The sequence below is a fragment of the Rhinolophus sinicus genome, chromosome 2 (genome assembly GCF_057876585.1).
Source record: "Rhinolophus sinicus isolate RSI-liver-muscle chromosome 2, RSI-T2T, whole genome shotgun sequence".
In the NCBI taxonomy this organism is placed as follows: Eukaryota; Metazoa; Chordata; class Mammalia; order Chiroptera; family Rhinolophidae; genus Rhinolophus; species Rhinolophus sinicus.
Genome location: NC_142502.1, coordinates 139753962 through 139771911, shown reverse-complemented (window position 1 = coordinate 139771911; position 17950 = coordinate 139753962). Strand labels below are relative to the sequence as shown.

Genomic DNA, 17950 nt, shown 5'->3' with positions numbered 1-17950 from the left:
AACAGGATGGTGCCTGGAAGCCAACAAAAGGCTTGTGAAATCGCATCTGCTAGTATGCTGGGTAGTCTTGATAGGGTAGGTAGACAGATAGAAATGATCAAGAGGAGAAATTTAGCCCTGGTTAGAAAGCCCCTTGCTGCAGCTCCTACTTGGATCAAGACCTCTGGCAGCTGTTCCATGGGGTTCCTGGCTTACACATACCTCTAAATCAAATAAATATGTTGTTAAAAGTCAGAGAAGGGGGGAACATATCCTGTTTGTCAGGACCATCAGTACCTTACCAGCCAACAGGATTCCAGGTTTTCACATACCCCAAAGGGATGTGTTTACATATGCCCCCAAAACCAAGTGAATGAATTTACACAAGCCCTGAAATCAAAGAAATGCATTGCTAAATGCCAGAAGACTAGGCACCTCAGGGGTAGAAAGAGATAAAAGCAAAGGGAGAGGTGGAGGCAATTCTACCCACAGAAATAAAAGCCTTCATACAATGTTAAGGCGGGGTCAGCCCGCTCCAGGTATCAGAGTGTACTTTTTTTTTTTTTTACTAATAAACTTCTTGAAAAAATAAATAAAAATAAATTTCTTGCTGTTTTATTCTGCACAAAATTCTGTCTTTTGATTGAATTCATTCCTTTAAGAAGACGAAGAGCCGAGGTTCAATGTCATATCCCAGCAACAGCCTATGTCCCCACAAATACCCTTGTTGAATGAATTCAAAAAGAGTCTGGATGCCTTTGTTAGAAATAAATTATAGATATTTATTCAAGGTTCTTGGAGTTTGCAAGCTGGGAACACACCCAGGCAAAAACCCAGAAGTGTTCCAAAGAAGAAAGGGCAAGTTAAAAGTTCTGATAGTAAAAATATACATTCTTGAGAATAATCAGTCCCGCATTCTTAACCCTAGAATTGGTCCAGGACAGTTATCAGATGTCAGGCAGTCAGGATGATGGATGCCAGGTGGTCCAGAGATGGGTGTCAGGAGGTCTGGTCACGTCCAATAGTCTGGATAATGGCGATCAGGTGGATGTATAGGTGAGTTAGTCCTTCAGGGGGTGTAGAGGGTCACCTGGAGGTCCAGATGTATATCCAAGCATTGGCACAGCTGGAAAGCTAAAAAACGTTTAGGTTCTCAGAGTAGTTAGAACAAGAATGAAGTCTTTCCTCAAGCCTCAACCTCATGTTCATAATTTTAGCAGCCTGGTTACAATGACTGTAGTTTATGTATTCCCTATCTCCACTTTCCTCAGCCTCTACAAAGCACTAAACTGGGAAGCTGAACTGGACCAAGGACAGCCTCCAGGGCTTTTCTCCTTCCCCAGCCCGCATCTAGTGTCTCCTGCTGACGCACATTCACACCAGTGCAGCGGTCAAGTCTGTGTGCGCACGTGTGACTGTTGCCATCGCCAGGTAGGTAGTGGGTTGGACATTTTAATAATTTCTTTTCAAGCTCTGAGATCCACCTGACTTAAGTGCACGGCTTTCCAAGACCACACCCTCGTGGGCGGGGGGGCGGTGGCCTGGCTCTGGGCGCGTCACTGTGTTCCTCACCGTATGGCCTCCCACCAACAGTCTACGTGGCTCATTAGCAGCGCGCACGCGCGAGGCGGGGCGCCAGCAACTTCCGGGCACTGAGGGGCGGACAGGGCATTGACGAGTCCAGCGGGTCCATCTCAAGCACCCCTTTTGGTTCCTCCACTTGGCGTCCCGTAAACCTCTCCGGAGGCAGGGGTCAGCAGGACCGGAGAAGCCGCTGAGGACCGCACTTAACCACCCCGGGAAGTCGTCGGGGCGGGGCCAGCCTGAGGCATCCAGCGCCCCGCCCCGCACGCGCACGCGCACGCGCACTCGGAGTCAGCTGGATCGCGCGGGCGTTCACCTGACGCGGGGCGGTGCCAAGTGGGCGGGCGGGAGGGAAGCCGCCAGATCGGCGTCGGCGTTTGCAGCAGCATGGCCGCGCTCTACGGGGGTGTAGAAGGGTGAGTGCGGCGGGGCGGAGGGAGTCTGGGAGGGTGGCCTGGCAGCTGCTCGTGCCACCCCGTCGCCCAAGGGCAAGGCGGAAGCAAGGTCGTGGGCTGGTGGCCCCCTCCTCAGAATCCGGCCAATGAGCTTTTCGGCTCCAGGGCTTTGCGGTGGAGGGTTGTGTGAGCGCGTGAGGTTGTGTACCTTTCTGGGGCTCTTGCGTGTGACATGGCCTCCCACGAACGACTCACTCCTCTGTTCCCCGCTGGAGATGCTCCTTTTTCTCATTCCCGACCCCAGAGAGAGTTTTGCAGAACAGGTGTCAGGTGTGAAGTTGCTGGACTGGGGGTGGGGAGTGGGAGTGCGGTGAAAGGCGGCACGTAGATCTTTCCCCGAGGGTATCTGGGAGGTGGAGCATCTGGGAACCAGAGTCTTAGCCTGTCCTGATGCCTGAAACTCCGCCATTGTCGCCACTCCAGGCTCCTCACCCTTGATGGAGCCCTCTGTTAGTCTTAAAATTTTCCCGCTCAGAAGCTTGTCTACTGGACTTTTGTAATAGCTCTTATCCTCGGGGTGAATATGGGCAAGACGTGTGCCCTGTCTAGGCTTCAGTTACCACATGTGTATAAAGTGAGAGGAAAGATGGACGAGATGGTCTCCAAGTTCCCTGCCAGTGACAGCAGCCTGTGAATCTGGGTGTGTCAGATAATAGAGGGTGGCTGTTATCTCAGCCAGGACACTTTGAATCTGGGATTTGAGTATTTCTGTAGCAGCCACATCTCATTGCTGACTCACGGACCCTAACTTCTTTTTTTCACATGCATTGTAAAGATTGATTTCCCCCATCCTGCATCTACTGCCCTTTAAAAAAAAACTAAGTATAAGAGTTTGCATTCATTCCTGTTACATTCATGTGTAAGATATGACCCACTTTTCCAGTTTGTCAAGAGATTCTCTTGGATGTTGAATCTGCCACCTCCTGCATTAACTCCCCTGTGAAACTTCTTGTCATTTTTAAGCTTGATCAGCAGGTCTTCAGTGTCCTGATAATTCCGAAAAGTACTGATCAATAAACATACATGGCACCACCATAGCCCTCCCTCCAAATTGTTATTTACGCCAGTAATAAGCATTTGACTGTTTAGTTGCTTAAGTGAGTATAAACTCTGGTCAGTGTTTCTCACAAGGGTGTCTTGAAGACCGTGGCAGCTGGAGCTAGATCTTGAAAGGCAGTCTTTAGCTTTTGAAAAGCAGAGAGAGGTGCCATTCTCTTAAGTCACAGTTACTGAGTGTTGCCTGTGCTCGGCATGAGGGTAGGTAACGTGATCTGGAGCTTGTAGTCTAGTGAGAGGCAGGCAGGCAAACAACTAAACACTCTTAATACACAGGAATTCTTAAGAGTTATGAGGGCACTGACTCGGCTTACTGGAGCTATAGAGGTGGGTCACACATCAGAGGTTTCAAGGACTAGATGACATATGTAAGTAGGTCTTTGCAGGATACATAGGACATCCCCAAGGGAAACTGAGCAGGACCTGTGTTTCAGTCCAAGAGCACAGCAAACACCCAACCACAGAGGTGGGTTTGGGAATGGTGACTGGGCTTGCTGAAGCCGTCTCCAGCACACTGGCTCTATGACAAGGACTGCAAAGGCTTAGCTGTGACTGCAGGTTTTTCTGAGCAAGACTGAGTGCCCCCTTGTGTTCTGTAGGGGAGGAACACGGTCCAAGGTCCTCTTACTCTCCGAGGATGGGCAGATCCTGGCAGAAGCGGATGGACTCAGCACAAACCACTGGGTAAAGGCCACACTGAGGGGGCCAGTGTGGGCTTGTTTGTTGTTTTATTCTCTGTAACTCCTGTTGAGGTGGTGGCTGGGGGCTCAGACAGCAGCCTGTAGGGCAGCACAAATTGTACAAACCTTTCTAACTCCTCCTTCCCTTGATTGGGGCCAGCTGATCGGGACAGACAAGTGTGTGGAAAGGATCAACGAGATGGTGAACAGGGCCAAACGGAAAGCAGGGGTGGATCCTCTGGTCCCTCTGCGAAGCTTGGTGAGTCTGGGGTAGAGCCTGGGAATTAAGTTACAGCAACACTGAGATAGTGAGTTTGAACTAGGTGAGTCTGCAGTGACTGCAGAGGGAACGGTTTTGGGGGCTTAGTGTCTGGTCTAGAAACTCACATGATCTCATCCATTACTGTGGCTTCAGGTGTTAGCTACAAGTCACAACAATTGGAAGAGCACAGGGCTTTGGCCTGAGACCTTGGTTTGTCATTCAACATGTGTGTGACCCTAAGCAGGTTACTTCCCTAAGCCTTAGTTTCCTCATTTGGAAAACGCAGATAACAGTAGCTATGTCAAAGCTGTCGGGAAAGGACAATGACATGACACATCCCAAAGTGGTTAGAGTCTGACCCACAAGCACTCATTAAATGTTTGCTCAGGCCTTTCTCCCAAGTTGCTGTAGTTCTGGCCGCTCCCTGGACATGTCCTCAGTGAGGTGCTGTGCAGGCACAGCCAAACCCCATGTATTCCAGACCAAGCTTATCTCCTGGTTGCTGCTCTGCCTGGTCTCCTGTTATGGGCATTGCTGTCCTAAGCTCCAAACTGGGCATTGTGGGATTTCCTTTCTCTGTCCACTCCCAGTCCAGCTTCTTGGATCCCAAACCTTCCAAGGGATCATTGTGTGGGGTGGAAGGAGGACGGGGGCTCGGTAAGCAGGGCCCAGAGGTAGAGAGCACAGGGGGCAGATAGCAGGAAGGGAGGGGTTGTAAAAGCTGGGCCTGGGGCCTTGCTCACTCGCTCATGTCTTGTGTGGCCTAGGGCTTATCCCTGAGCGGTGGGGAGCAGGAGGACGCAGTGAGGATCCTGACGGAGGAGCTGAGGGACCGATTTCCCTACCTGAGTGAAAGCTACTTAATCACCACTGACGCCGCCGGCGCCATCGCCACAGCTACACCAGATGGTGAGGAGGTGACGGGACGGCAAGGTTGAGAACTGGTTTTCTTGGGAAAATCCCTTAGATGTAGTTAGCAGAACTTGTCTTGCAAATATCTAGAAGTTAATCTGCATCATATCCCCCCCTCCCTTTTCATTAGCTTAAGTCCCTGCCAGAACCAGGACTGGACACGAGGGAGGGCAAAAAGGGTCCCTTGATGGGAAGTAAGGAGTGAAGTCAGACATAAGACTTCATCCCAGAGGAAGGGGACCCTGAGGCTGGCTAAGGAAACAGTAAGTGTTGAGAAGAAAGTGGGAGGAGCTCTGGTAGGAGTATAAAAGGCGTTGGTACCACAAGATTGGCTTTTGAATCTCAGCTCTTGTTTTGCCAGCTGTTCCATCTTGGAGAAGTTACGGAATTCGCTGAGTTTTAATTTCCTCTATAAAAATGGGGGCACTTGTATTCATAAGGTGGTTTAGGGTATTGAATGAGCATCAGTATGAACAGGGTCTAGCGCCATCCTTAGTAGGCACGCAATAAAGCAGGTAGGCTCTTGAAGGCTGGCTAGGCAAGGAGACAGACTCGCATTCCTCTCTGTCCCACAGAGAAGGGCTGCATGTGATTGGGGTTTCTCTGAGCCAGGCTCTCCCCCTTCAGCAGGAAACGAGCGAGGCTCAGTTTTCTCTTCAAGACTGGGTGTTGATGCCTTGGCTTGGGGCTGGTGTCTGTCCTGTCTGTCCTCAGAAACTGCTCTGTGCAGGACCTTGGCCACACTGAGCCTCCCGTGCCCTTTCCCCAGGTGGCATCGTGCTCATCTCTGGGACAGGCTCCAACTGCAGGCTCATCAACCCCGATGGTTCTGAGAGTGGCTGCGGCGGCTGGGGCCATATGATGGGGGACGAGGGCTCAGGTGAGCTCACGCCGACTGTGCTTGGCTCAGAATCCTGGACCCTTCCCTTCCTGCAGCTCCCCATCTTCTCTCCCTTGCCTTCAGCCCGCTGATCTCGTGGGGCTCTCTGGGGACAGCTCCTGAATCTGATGGTTCTGAGTACAGGATAATGACTGAGAGATCAGAGAGGTGCAAGTGCTGGGCCAGTGGCTGGCCTTGCTCTTCAGCAGTGATTTGCACCCCGGATTCAGGTTCAGGCCTCAGCGTAATAGCTGTTGCCTATCTGTGTTGACTTTTGGAATTCTTAGGGAGGAATTGACACTTATGAAGGTTAAAGCCGTAGACGCTGGGAGATACTGTACCAGCCTTCTAGTGGGAAAGGGGTATGGAAGTTTCTCCCGCTATCACCTCTTTATAGGTAGCAGATGTACATTTTCATAGGGTCCCTTGAGGTCGAGCTCATGGCAGTGATCCAGTGGTATGTGTGATACCTGACCTTTAGTTTTGGGTAGCAACTGGTGTGACACAGCGTCACTGGTTCTGTTTCCCCCTCCAGCTTTCCTTTCTGTGGATCAGTCAGATACATTTTAATTAGAAGCCCCCAAGCTGGGAATTGGGACACCTAGTTGGGTGTACTATACAAGCTGATCCCTAACCCTGTCTAGGTCTGTTTCCTTCCCTGTGAGCCTGGGGAGGTGGCCCTATCTTCTAGCCCTGTCTGCTCTCCACAGCCTACTGGATTGCACACCAAGCAGTGAAAATAGTGTTTGACTCCATCGACAACCTAGAGGCAGCTCCTCATGACATTGGCTACGTCAAACAGGCCATGTTCAACTATTTCCAGGTATGCGCCATGCCCCTGGTAAACATGCACCCCTGGCATAGGGCAGTAGGAGACTGAGCAGAAGTGCATGCGGGAGAGGGCCTGGGAGAGCCAGAGGGTCGTCAGGCTGTCACAGGTCAGAGCTGGAGGACAGGATTCAGAAGGATGTGAGCAGTACATTCCAGGAGGGGGCCGGCCTGACGAAGGGGTCGGCTGGGGACAAGTGCTTAGCCGGACTTCATTCTCAGCCCTGCTGGGGGGTTAAGACAGACAACATTCTGAGTTTCAATGAGAAGTGCAGGATGAGATCAGGAGACAAAGGTCACAGACACAGAGACAGCAGGCAGCCTAAAAGGTGTGTTGGACAGTGAGCTGCTTCTGGCCTGTTTGGGTCAGGGAGGGGGGGCCATTAAGAGGTGGACAGGGCGCGTTCTTGGGGAGGTATACCTCCTACCCCGGGTATTGGGGATTGACTTTCCTTCTTGTCTGGGCTGTGTTCATTTGTAGTGGGTTTGGAAACAGTTATCGTAGCTGAGCCAGGGGTAAAAGTGGGAGAGGAGAAGGAAGAGCAGTTTATGTGCTAGACATCTCTGAGTGAGGGCCACTTAGGTGAGCTGGGGCTGGGGCTGGGGCTGGGGCTGGGGCTGGGGCCAGGAAGGGGATTAGAGATGCTGGAGAACAGGACCTGTATTCTCAAAGGCTCAGGGGTTGATGATTAAAGAGAAATCCTGGCCTGGGCCAAGCTGAGGAATAGGGAGGGGCAGAAAGAGAAATCGCTTCCTATAGCAGTTGCTGTAGGAAGTGGAGTAAGGTATCCTGATTCAGATCATTGGTTCTAAACCACTAATATGTCTGTCACTCCCGCTCCTACCCTTTGTTCATTCTTACAAGGTTGTTACAAAGATTAAATGAGATAGTGTTTGTCACATGCTTCATGCGGGAGGTGCTTGAATTTTAGCTCCCCCTTAATAACATCTGGGGGAATCACTGGTACCTCAGGGCCTTCAGAAGTTTTAAGGGTGTGTAAGTTTGTTGGAATGGAAGGGAAACCTGTGGTCAAATAAGTTTGAGGGAAACAAGTAGATTTCCTGGTCCAGGACTTTTCAGAGCCTTTAATTTGCTAATGTGCATTGTAACTCCCTAAGGGACAGTTGCAACATGCAGTAATTCCTTTGATTAAAGAAGTCTTTTCAAGAGCACCTCAAGGAACTACAGAACTCGCTTTGGTGAACACAGATCTGTGCTCTGTGCTGTGTGCAAGCTAATCTGTAAGGAGCAATGGCATTCCTGTTGGGAAAGAATTTTTCTCAAATGAGAAATCTCAAATCCTTGTACTCTGTAGAGGTTAAAAGACAAACATTATTCCAGCTTTTCAAACAGTAGAAACATCAGGAAGGCCAACTCGGGTGGGCAGACTGGGCATTTTCCTTTGCTTCTGATGACTATTTATGCCCTTTCTCTGTCTCTCAGGTGCCAGATCGGCTAGGAATCCTCACCCACCTGTATAGGGACTTTGATAAATGCAGGTTTGCTGGGTTTTGCCGGAAAATTGCAGAAGGTACTGGAGGTGGGGCAGGGTTTTTCTGGCTTTGTTCCCTGAAGACCTCCCAAGGCAGGGGGTGGGTAAAGTTCAGGTGGGGACTGGAAGCCAATCTAATTTCCCTTTGACCAGGTGACCTCAGTTCTCTGCCACCATGGCCTTGGTACTAGTGGCCTTCAGGTGGAGGTCAGAAGGACGCGCGAGTTGTAGTGACAGTTATTTTATACTACCTATGGTTCTCTTGACAGCTGTCACGGCTTGTGCAGGCTATATGTCTGTGACAAATTTATGAAGCAGTTGTCCCTTGGGGAAATCTATAACTTTTTTTTAAAATTTTAAACCAGTGATGCCCAAAGAACCAGGGACCCTGGAGAGCTTAGGCATATTTGGTTGGGTGTCAGGAGGAGCTGAAATGTAAGGTCTGCGCATTGCCCTTTCTCCACTGTGTGGTCTGGTCCGTAGTCCCTTCATTTGGATTCCTGCAGCCTCAGGGCATTGTAGGGCCCTCTTAGATCCTGCTGTACTGAGGCCCCTTCAGAGCAGAGCTGGGAAGGGGCTGAGCAACAGGAGGTGGGTGGGGGCCCCTGACAGGAGCACCAACCAGCTGTTCAAATAGGGTTCTGGGTCCCCAGAGCTGAAAGACCTCCAGGGACAGACTCAGTAACTCAGTGTAAGCTGGAGTCCGAACGAGGTGCCAGTGTTCTTCTCTAGTGCAGGGCTACCCTTCTCAAGTGCCTGGAACAAGCCACCTCTACAGGACATCCCTCCTAGGATAGAAGTACCTGGTAGGGGCGGGGGAAATCAGGATGGAGTGGCAGCTTCGGTGTACCCTGAGGTGGGCATCCATTCCTGACGTAGACTTGGCTATGGGTGCTCCCACTATAGCTGCCTGGCAACAGAGAGCAAGAACAACAACTGGGGCTCCCCAGGTACTCACCACCCGCTTCCCTCTCCTGTCCCCCAGGTGCTCAGCAGGGAGATCCCCTTTCCCGTTACATCTTCAGGAAGGCTGGGGAGATGCTGGGCAGACACGTTGTGGCAGTGCTGCCTGAGATTGACCCGGTGAGTTGAGCTGGGAAATTGAAGGCTGGAAGCTGCTGGGCCAGATTTGGCCCTTTCCCACTGGGCATGAGACTGTCCGTCAAACTCTGGAAATTGGATATGATGTTAAATGAACTTGGGTTTGAGAAACATTCTGTAGAGAGCCTGTAGCACAAAAAACGCTCCTTGGGCCACTGCCTCCCCTCCGTGGCTGGGCCGGGGTCTGTGTTTATACAGCAAATGGGTTTGATGTGGTACATGTGCTGTCCCTCTTTCAGTCATGCTTCTGCCCATTTCCCTCCCTTCTCTTTCCTTTCTCTACTGTTGCCTAACGCCTTTTCCTTTCCTTTCTCTCCCATTCCTTTTCCTCCCTTTCTTTTCTTGGGTCTACCTTCTGCTTCTTCACAAGAGGGAGAGTAAATGGGATAGTGTGGGGTGGTCTTCAGCACTGGAGAGGCTTGGTCCCCCCAATATGCATTTCTGCTCTCTCCCCAGGTTTTGTTCAAAGGGGAGATCGGCCTCCCCATCCTGTGTGTGGGCTCGGTGTGGAAGAGCTGGGAGCTGCTGAAGGAAGGTGAGCCTTGAGGGTGAGGGGTGGGGCTGCAACACAGCTGGCTCGGGAAAGCCCCTCAGGCCACGGCCCCTGACCTTCACTTGGCCAGGGAGCCCCTTTACAGTGTCCTGAACTCTTAAAAAAGATGTTCTTTTCCAAAAGGTTTATTAAAGAAGCACCATTTTTAAAAAATTAAAGACAAATCTAACTTAAACTCAAGAGCTTCTGACCAGCATGTGGTGGTGACATCCCTAGTCAGCAGCCTTAGCCATAAGGAAAGAAAAGTGCCTTTGCCCCCTTGTGGCTTTGTTTTGGGCAGCTGTGTGGTTTCCATTAGACATTCTGAAGTAGCTCAAGGACCCGTGTTATAGCTTGGAGTTGCCAGCATCGGGTGCTGGGTAGCTGGCGCTAGCACCCCACAGCCGTCACTGGGCTCGCATACCTGGTGCACCATAGGTTGGCGATGTGGCGTGTGGGTCCCTCTGGGACCCCCACAGGAATGCCTCGGGGCCTGGGGCCCTTCTCGCCCTCCTCTCTGTCCCCCCCCTTCTCCCTTGTCTCCACCACCGGCTGCTGGTCTCCTCTCATCCTGTCCTCTGTTCTTTCCCCGCTATAGGTTTCCTTCTGGCGCTGACCCAGGGCAGAGAGGTCCAGGCTCAGAACTCCTTCTGCAGCTTCACGCTGATGCAGCTGCGGCACTCCTCCGCCTTGGGCGGCGCCAGCCTCGGGGCCAGGCACATCGGGCACGTCCTCCCCATGGACTACAGTGTCAATGCCATTGCCTTCTACTCGTACACCTTCTCCTAGGGGGCGGGCCCTGGCTGCACCCGCTCCAGGCCCAGTGGACATTGGGTGCTGGAATGGAGTTCTTTTCTCCTTTTCCTTTTTTTTTTAAAAAGAAAAACATGTATAGAAGAAAATAAACGCACTTTACTCACTCCCCAATTGGATTGTGAAGCACACTTGCTGTACATCCTCAGTGCACCTGTCTGTTAGCAGGTAGCCCAGCGGACTCAGAATGGTTTTAGCCCAAGTTTATAGCCCCACCCCCAGGAGCCCGGCCTGCAGTCTGCTCAACATGCAGTTGGACATATAATTTATTTGTGCCTCCCCTCCTCCCATGTTAGCATATTTACATGCTGCCAGTTAACCTGTGACCTCAATTTTCTCCTATCAAAGTAGGTAATGATTCCTGCTGAGCATTTCCAGTGGAACTAAATGTTCTCCCTGCAAAACAATACTAGGAATAACCTTACACATATCACACCCTCTTCTGATAGTCCCAGTAGGATTTAGGGGACAGGGGACAGTTCTAGTCTGGGAGCATTTTCACCTCACTGGATTTGGGTTCTTAAGAGTAACCCGCACATTTTGTAGTTTTCCCACATGAATGAGTTCTTAAGAGGTTATGAGGATGGCTGAGATCTAAGTCCAACTAGACACAACGAGGCGGCCTGCTAGCCTGGCTCTGGGTACAGCACGGCGCTTTGCATCTGTGGCATGGCTCCGGGAAAGACAAATGGCAGTGAAGAGCAGACATGATCCCTGTCCTCTGGATACTGTAGTTCACGATCAGTAAAGACAAGTCTGAAGCTTCCTGTTCCGCTGCTCATGCTGCCTACTGAAGCCTGAAGACAGTTTTGATCCACAGTGGCTGCCTCTATAGGTGTTGAGAGTGTCAACTGTTAGAAGGCATGGGCCATGTCCTGGACGTCAGTTCTTAGACTTACGTGCATCAGTTCCTCTAGAGCTTGTTTTAAACTCAGATTTCTTTCTCCCCCCTCTACAAGGTGTCTGATTCAATAGGTCAAGGATGAGATGGGGAATTTTCATTTCTGCTAAATACCTTGTGTAATTTCTGCTGCATAGGTGCAAGACCGGCATAGAGGGAGCTCTGCCCTACAGCTTGAGTTATGATTAGACTCTTGGAGGGGTCTTGGCTATTTGTTTCCCAAGTCAGGTGACACTTATTTCACAGTGTAGGACAGAATGGCAGCAGCTCTCGCCCAATATAGCAAGCAGGACCTTTGAGCAGTAGCTCTAGCCAAGTCCCTCCTGCAGGGACAGCCAGCCATCTTCGCATCTGGCTGGTCCAGATCACTGGGGTCCAGCTTTTAGCAAGTCTCCAATACATCACCTGGGGGAAAGCTGGCAAAAAGGAACAGGGACAATGCTATGTGTCAATGTCCTAATAACACTTAATGAGCAGTGAGCTTTGGAGAAATTTTTTTTTTACATGATCTCAGGATCAAGCAGTATTTTGGATTTAGAATCTAAAGCTTGATTGGTGAAGAGTTTAGAAGAGACCTACTTACGTTCAGGATATGGCCTTCACTCTTCCTTACCATTGCTAGGCTCTACTATTCCAACTGGACAGTGCAGGATTTAGAGCAGAGCAAGGAGCACAGGATATTTTTAATCCTAGCGCGTGAATTGAATAAATGTTAGTTGAAAAAAATGAAGGCAGTATTAAAGTGCGTAAGGTCAGATGTGTTTCCGGTTCTTTGGGCCAAAGGAGGTGTGAGGAGGTAGCTTACTCTCCAGTTAGTAACGCTGTCACATGGGGTGCAGCGCAGAAAATCAGTGGTTTGTGATGAGTTTTCGTTATGATTTTAAACAATCTTCCCTAGTAAGATATCAGGAGCAAGTAATGGGATTCTGTACTACCACGGCACTGGAGATGTATATATTCATCTCATCTGAGCCTGTAACAGCGAGAGAGCTTGGAACGAGAGCTGGAGTTGGACGAGGCTGGCACTGCCTTAATCTACCTGTGTGATCTCATGGACAGCACAGCCTCCTTGGTACCGTTCACTCAACAAACATTTATTACATGTCTTCTGGCAGTGATGGTGCTCTAAGGATTAAAAATGAGTACACCCTTACACTGTGTACCAACTGAAAGCTGGTGAAAATTTATGGAACTGCACCTTTATAATATGTGTGCTTTTCTGTAACAGACTCAAGTTTAATGAAATTTTAAAAATGAGTCAAGGGCCGGCCCGGTGGCTCAGGCGGTTGGAGCTCTGTGCTCCTAACTCCGAAGGCTGCTGGTTCGATTCCCACATGGGCCAGTGGGCTCTCAACCACAAGATTGCCAGTTCAACTCCTTGACTCCTGCGGGGGATGGTGGGCTACGCCCCCTGCAACTAAGATTGAACATGGCACCTTGAGCTGAGCTGCCGCTGAGCTCCAGGATGGCTAAGTTGGTTGGAGCACGTCCTCTCAACCACAAGGTTGCCGGTTGGACTCTAGCAAGGGATGGTGGGCTGCGCCCCCTGTAACTAGCAACAGCAACTGGACCTGGAGCTGAGCTGCGCCCTCCACAACTAAGACCGAAAGGACAACAACTTGAAGCTGAATGGCACCCTCCACAATTAAGATTGAAAGGACAACAACTTGACTTGGAAAGAAAAAAAGAGTCAATACACCATTCACATCTTCAAGGATGTGCATAGTTCAGTCCCTGTATATATGTAATTATAGTATCTGAAAAATTGGCAGGTCAGCTCCGATTTTTTTCCTCCTGGTTTTAGGAAGGAGGCAAAGAAATGACAGCACTCAAAGCAAAACCCATGGGGCTGTGGTCTGATCTCATGGTCTTTTTACCATCTGATGAAGCCCCTTAGAATCATCGGGAGGTTCAGCTAGGTGTAAACTGAGTAAGTATGCATCATCAAACGATCTCCACAACAGCAGGGACAGCGTCTCCTTTGTTACCCAGCAGCCCTGGTACCTAGGACATTGCTTGGGACCTAGAAGGCTTTCAGACTTGTTTAGTTCAAAGGAACGTACAGAATTCTTTGTTTTCTAGATAAGAGTTTTGCCCAGAAACAGGAAAAATAACAGCTATCCAATTTCCCTTCAAGCCCAAGGATTTCCTGTGACCACTTCTTTGTCAAAGCTGTACATGTTATTGCCACTGTTGCTACCATGTATTAAGTGCCGATTATATGCCAGTATTTTGAAATTAAATTCAGTATAATTGTCACATTAGCCCCAGGAGGGTGGTGTGGAACCTTTACAAATAAACTGAACTTCAGGCCGAAGGCACAAAAGAAAGTGGTGGAGGTGAAATTCACTTAGGTTTGTGACTTCCACGCCAGTGCTTTTACTACCTGTCACACTATTTAGAATGGAAAATTATGCAACTAAAACTATGATCAAGCTTGAGACAAAAAAATCTCTCACAAACATACCACACATAGAACGCCTTTAATATGATATATAATGACCCAACCTTAAGAAAAACGGTACCACTGCCAGCAAATGCATTTTATTTTCTTTTTTATTGAGATTTTCAACAGCTGCCATTTGGTTTAGCAAAATTTTTTAAAAAGTAACTTTTTGCCATTTTTGATATTTTTATGAAAATTATTTTCAATTTTAAAGCCCTGCTCCTCCCCCAAAGAAGTATTAGTACCTACCATGTAGTGTTTATTTAGAAAACAAAACAAAAAAAAGGAACAAAAACAGCTTTCAAACACTCGTGAAATGGATAAATGTCCAAAGTCAGACTGGGGCCTGTTGGAGGTACTGAGCCGCCCTGGGCACCACTGGCGCTTCACCACCTGCACCAACAGAGGTGGGCCATGCACTGACCCTCTGGGGGCCTGTTGTTCCACAAGCTCCACTCCCTTTCTCCTCTGGACCTCCTCTACTAGCGGTCATTCTTCCCTCCAAATCTGCCCAACAAAGGCAGCATGATCTTTAATACAAGTTCAGCTTTGTAAAGGATACTGTATTTAGAAGGTTCGGAGATTCCCCCAGCCAGCCGGGGAGGAAGAAATCTCCAACTCAGTACTGATGGTTCATTTTCTTGTCCGCTCAAGCACATGCTCATACTTATTAAATTCATTACCAAATGCTTCAGAAGTCCTGACATGTAGGCAGCACAAAAGGTCCATAGAAAAAAGAAGTTGCAAAATTATAAAAATTTCTGCAGTAGTTCAGGCTCCTTCTGTGGAGCTTCTGATGACAAAGCTGGTTCTGATAAGACATGCAGAGCAGCTTCCCCTAGAGTCCTATGTTCTGAGGGTTCCTTTAGACCACGGGAGGGTGAAATCCAAGTTGAAAGGACTCCTTGCTGACAAAGTGTGGTGTATCTGTCAATGGAATACTATTCAGCAATAAAAAGGAACAAACTACCAACACAAGTTATACGTCATAGATGAACCTCAAATATGCTAAGTGACAAAAGCCAGATGCAAGAGACCACATCTTGTATGATTTCATTGATACGACATCCCAAAAAGGCAAATTTATAGACATAGATTAGTGTTATGTAGAGCTGGGACCAGGGATTATCACGCAAATGGGTATGAAGGATCTTATTGGGGGGATGCAAAGGTTCTAAAACTGAATTATGGTTATGGCTGCGCCATTCAAGAAAGTTACTAAAATCACTGGATTAAATACTTGAAATGGGTGAATTTTACGACATGTAGAATATGCCTCAATAAAGTTGTTGAAAGAAAACTCCCTGCCTCCCAAACCAACTATCAACCAGTAACATTTCTGAAGGTTCATAATTAACAGGGTAGGACTATCACTTAGTGTTGAGTTACAGAGTGAAAACACTACTATTTTATAATAGACTAGAATTTTTCTTCGTTATTTTAAAATAAAAGGTAGCCAGTAGGAAGGCAGGACTGGGGACGAAAGCTCAGCAAATCTCAAAAACAAGACTCCTACTCATAGTAACAACAAAATCTACGGGGGCTTTTTCTTTTGGAATAAAGATGGTGTATCTGTCTCTGTAGATTTTTCTTCTGTGCCCTGGGGGTGGGGCGGTGAATCTCTTGGCGGACACCCTGTAGAGATCAGTGCACTCAGCCTCTTATTCCTCTAATCCCCCTAAAAACTAGATTGACTGAGGACAGCAGTAGGGGGTTGGGCAGAAGGTCAAGGAGCAAGCAAGAAACCCGAGCGTTGCCTTGGGTCAGCCTCCTACCGCCCTGTCCCTTGTCACCATTCGCAGCTTCAAGACGGGAGAAATCAAGACAAGACTAAAAACAAAGGGAAAAAAAAACATTCAAAATTGTGACTAACCAAGTCTATGGATGAAATTTAGATGGCAGCAGAGCAGTGGCTGCAAAAAGCACACGGGGTGGACGGACCAGGAGAACTAGGGTGCCCTGTGGGCCATGATGGAGAAATGATTCACGTGGGAACCATGAGCGGAGGTGGGAGGGGATGAGGTTCCCCTTACACCAGATCCCGGCCAACCCTCCTGTTCTCTCCACCCACCTCCCAAACTAACGAGGTTTGCATTGTCCCCGAAGAGAGTGCTGGGAAACACAGTCTTTCCCAATAGGGGGACATCTCCAAATCTTGGTCACATGTCAGATCTCTTCTGCCTGTTCCCGTACCTCAACATCACCTAAACCAAGAAGCATTATGAACCTGTAACGCTGGGACCCTTATCAAAGAACACTTGCCCCCTCCAATCACAGCAGGTAGATTCCTGGGCTCCTGATGTTTTTACACAGTGTTTGCAGCAGCCCCAATGTAAAGATTCAGTCAAACTGTTTCCTTTAGCTGCTTCTTCACACGACTTTCTTCTCTGACATATAACTGCCCCAGTATTCAACTGACCTTAACTTCCCAGCCTCTCCGAAATCAAGAGAAAACTCTGACATTGTAGCAATACACAATTTGAAACAATGCTTAGTATTTCACTAAAAACATTTTTGAAACCATAGTTAGCTTTATAACCTTAATTTAAAAGATCCCAGCTGTTTTGACTTTAGAAACCAAAGGTCCAGCCTTTTCTTTATGACCTTTTTTTGGTTTGACCTTATATTATCCCCAAAAGTCAACTGCTGCAGTCAGAAACTGGCGCAAAGACCCAAAGTTGCAGGTGCATAGGCCTAGAAAAACTGAAAAGGTATTTTCTTTATTTTTATGTTTCTCCTCTTGAAAAACAAGAAATGAAATAATTTTCATCTTGGAGTTTTAAAGCCTAATAATCACAAAAATCAGAACGCAATCACTAATAAACTAACACAAGGACTGGCTAGAATTGTCAACTGTTAAAATACATGTTCTGTTTCTATAGAAAATCTCAACTTCTAGTTGCCAAGAAAAAAAAGTTTCAGCAGAATAGCAACTTAAATTCCACACCAAAACGATCACTTACACATATCAGCCTCACCTTTAAAGGGTAAAGGTGTCCAGTCTGGCTTGTACCCAGAACCCCTCCTGTGAGGAAAAATCTTGAGATAGGCTCCCAGGCTTTCCCCAGTGAAGGCCCAACAAGAACCACATGCGTTTTCTGCTAAGGAGCTGGCAAACTCTATAGCTGAGCCTGTGATCTGGTGACAGCTGTGCTCCCACCTCACGAAGCAGATGGAGAAAAGGGTTGGGCTACACGAGGAGCCACTGGAAGCAGCAGCCTGCACATTAGAAACGTGGTCACTCTGCTAGCTGCTCCCTGATCCTGGAGTCGGCACACTCTGTGTCAGAACAGGACTGGAAAGTCCAGCCTTCGGGTCCCACTGCTCGTTTGGCAGGACGTTTTCTTAGTCCTGTCCAAATACGCCTTGGGAAGCCATGCTGAAGATGGACATCCAAAATGGAACCCCACAGCAGATGGGAAGACAAGCCCTGTGGACTGCACCTAGCACCTTAGCCCGTCCTGGTGTCAGAAGAGCACGACTTCTTCAGGATGAAGAAATGGCTCGATCCAGATCCCTGTAGCACTTTCCAGACTGGGAGCCACACAAGAATCGATTGCACTCTTTGTGGTGGGGACACCCATGGTCTAGAAAATGGGTCTTTCTGCAATCCCAACACATTTCTAACAGCTTTAGAATTCTGAGCTTGGACAAGCTAACAGAAACTGAAGGGGAAAAAGCATCCCTAGGCGAGAAGAGAGACCTCTATTTCTGCGCTGTGAAGGTCCTCTCTTTATTAGAAGCAACGACCCAAGCTGAAAGCTGGAATAACGAAGTTCATGTATTCATAGCCCTCCCTGAAACTGAGTCCGAGTTCCATCCTCTCGAGGTAGAGGCTTTGGGAATTAATGTGCACGTCTGGCGATACAAGCTCCCTAAGCTACTCTTACATGACACGTGACGTAACAAGGCCAGTTTTCAAATAATGCCATCCTATAGACTCAAATGAGGAAAATTGTGGGTTCGTATTTTAAATATGATCTTAGGCTGTGGCTGTTCAAAAAGTCAACAAGGGTCTCATTAAGAAA

General features: G+C 48.5%; 1 protein-coding gene across 1 annotated transcript; it reads left to right on the top strand.

Moving 5' to 3' along the window:
* The first annotated feature begins 1616 nt into the window (after nt 1–1616).
* Nucleotides 1617–10689, top strand: NAGK (N-acetylglucosamine kinase). The gene is made up of 10 exons (XM_019718776.3): nt 1617–1979; nt 3674–3758; nt 3915–4013; nt 4784–4925; nt 5698–5808; nt 6519–6631; nt 8081–8168; nt 9115–9212; nt 9687–9765; nt 10361–10689. Exons 1-10 carry the CDS (start codon nt 1951–1953, stop codon nt 10549–10551), a joined length of 1035 nt encoding a protein of 344 aa, XP_019574335.2. The 5' UTR covers nt 1617–1950; the 3' UTR covers nt 10552–10689.
* The last annotated feature ends 7261 nt before the right edge of the window (nt 10690–17950 follow it).

Excerpts from the sequence above, each read along its gene's own strand:
- NAGK (XM_019718776.3), top strand. The coding sequence starts at position 1,951 with ATGGCCGCGCTCTACGGGGGTGTAGAAGG. Across the intron at positions 3,759-3,914 it reads GACTCAGCACAAACCACTGG|CTGATCGGGACAGACAAGTG; the intron begins GTAAAGGCCACA and ends GATTGGGGCCAG. Across the intron at positions 4,014-4,783 it reads TGGTCCCTCTGCGAAGCTTG|GGCTTATCCCTGAGCGGTGG; the intron begins GTGAGTCTGGGG and ends TGTGTGGCCTAG.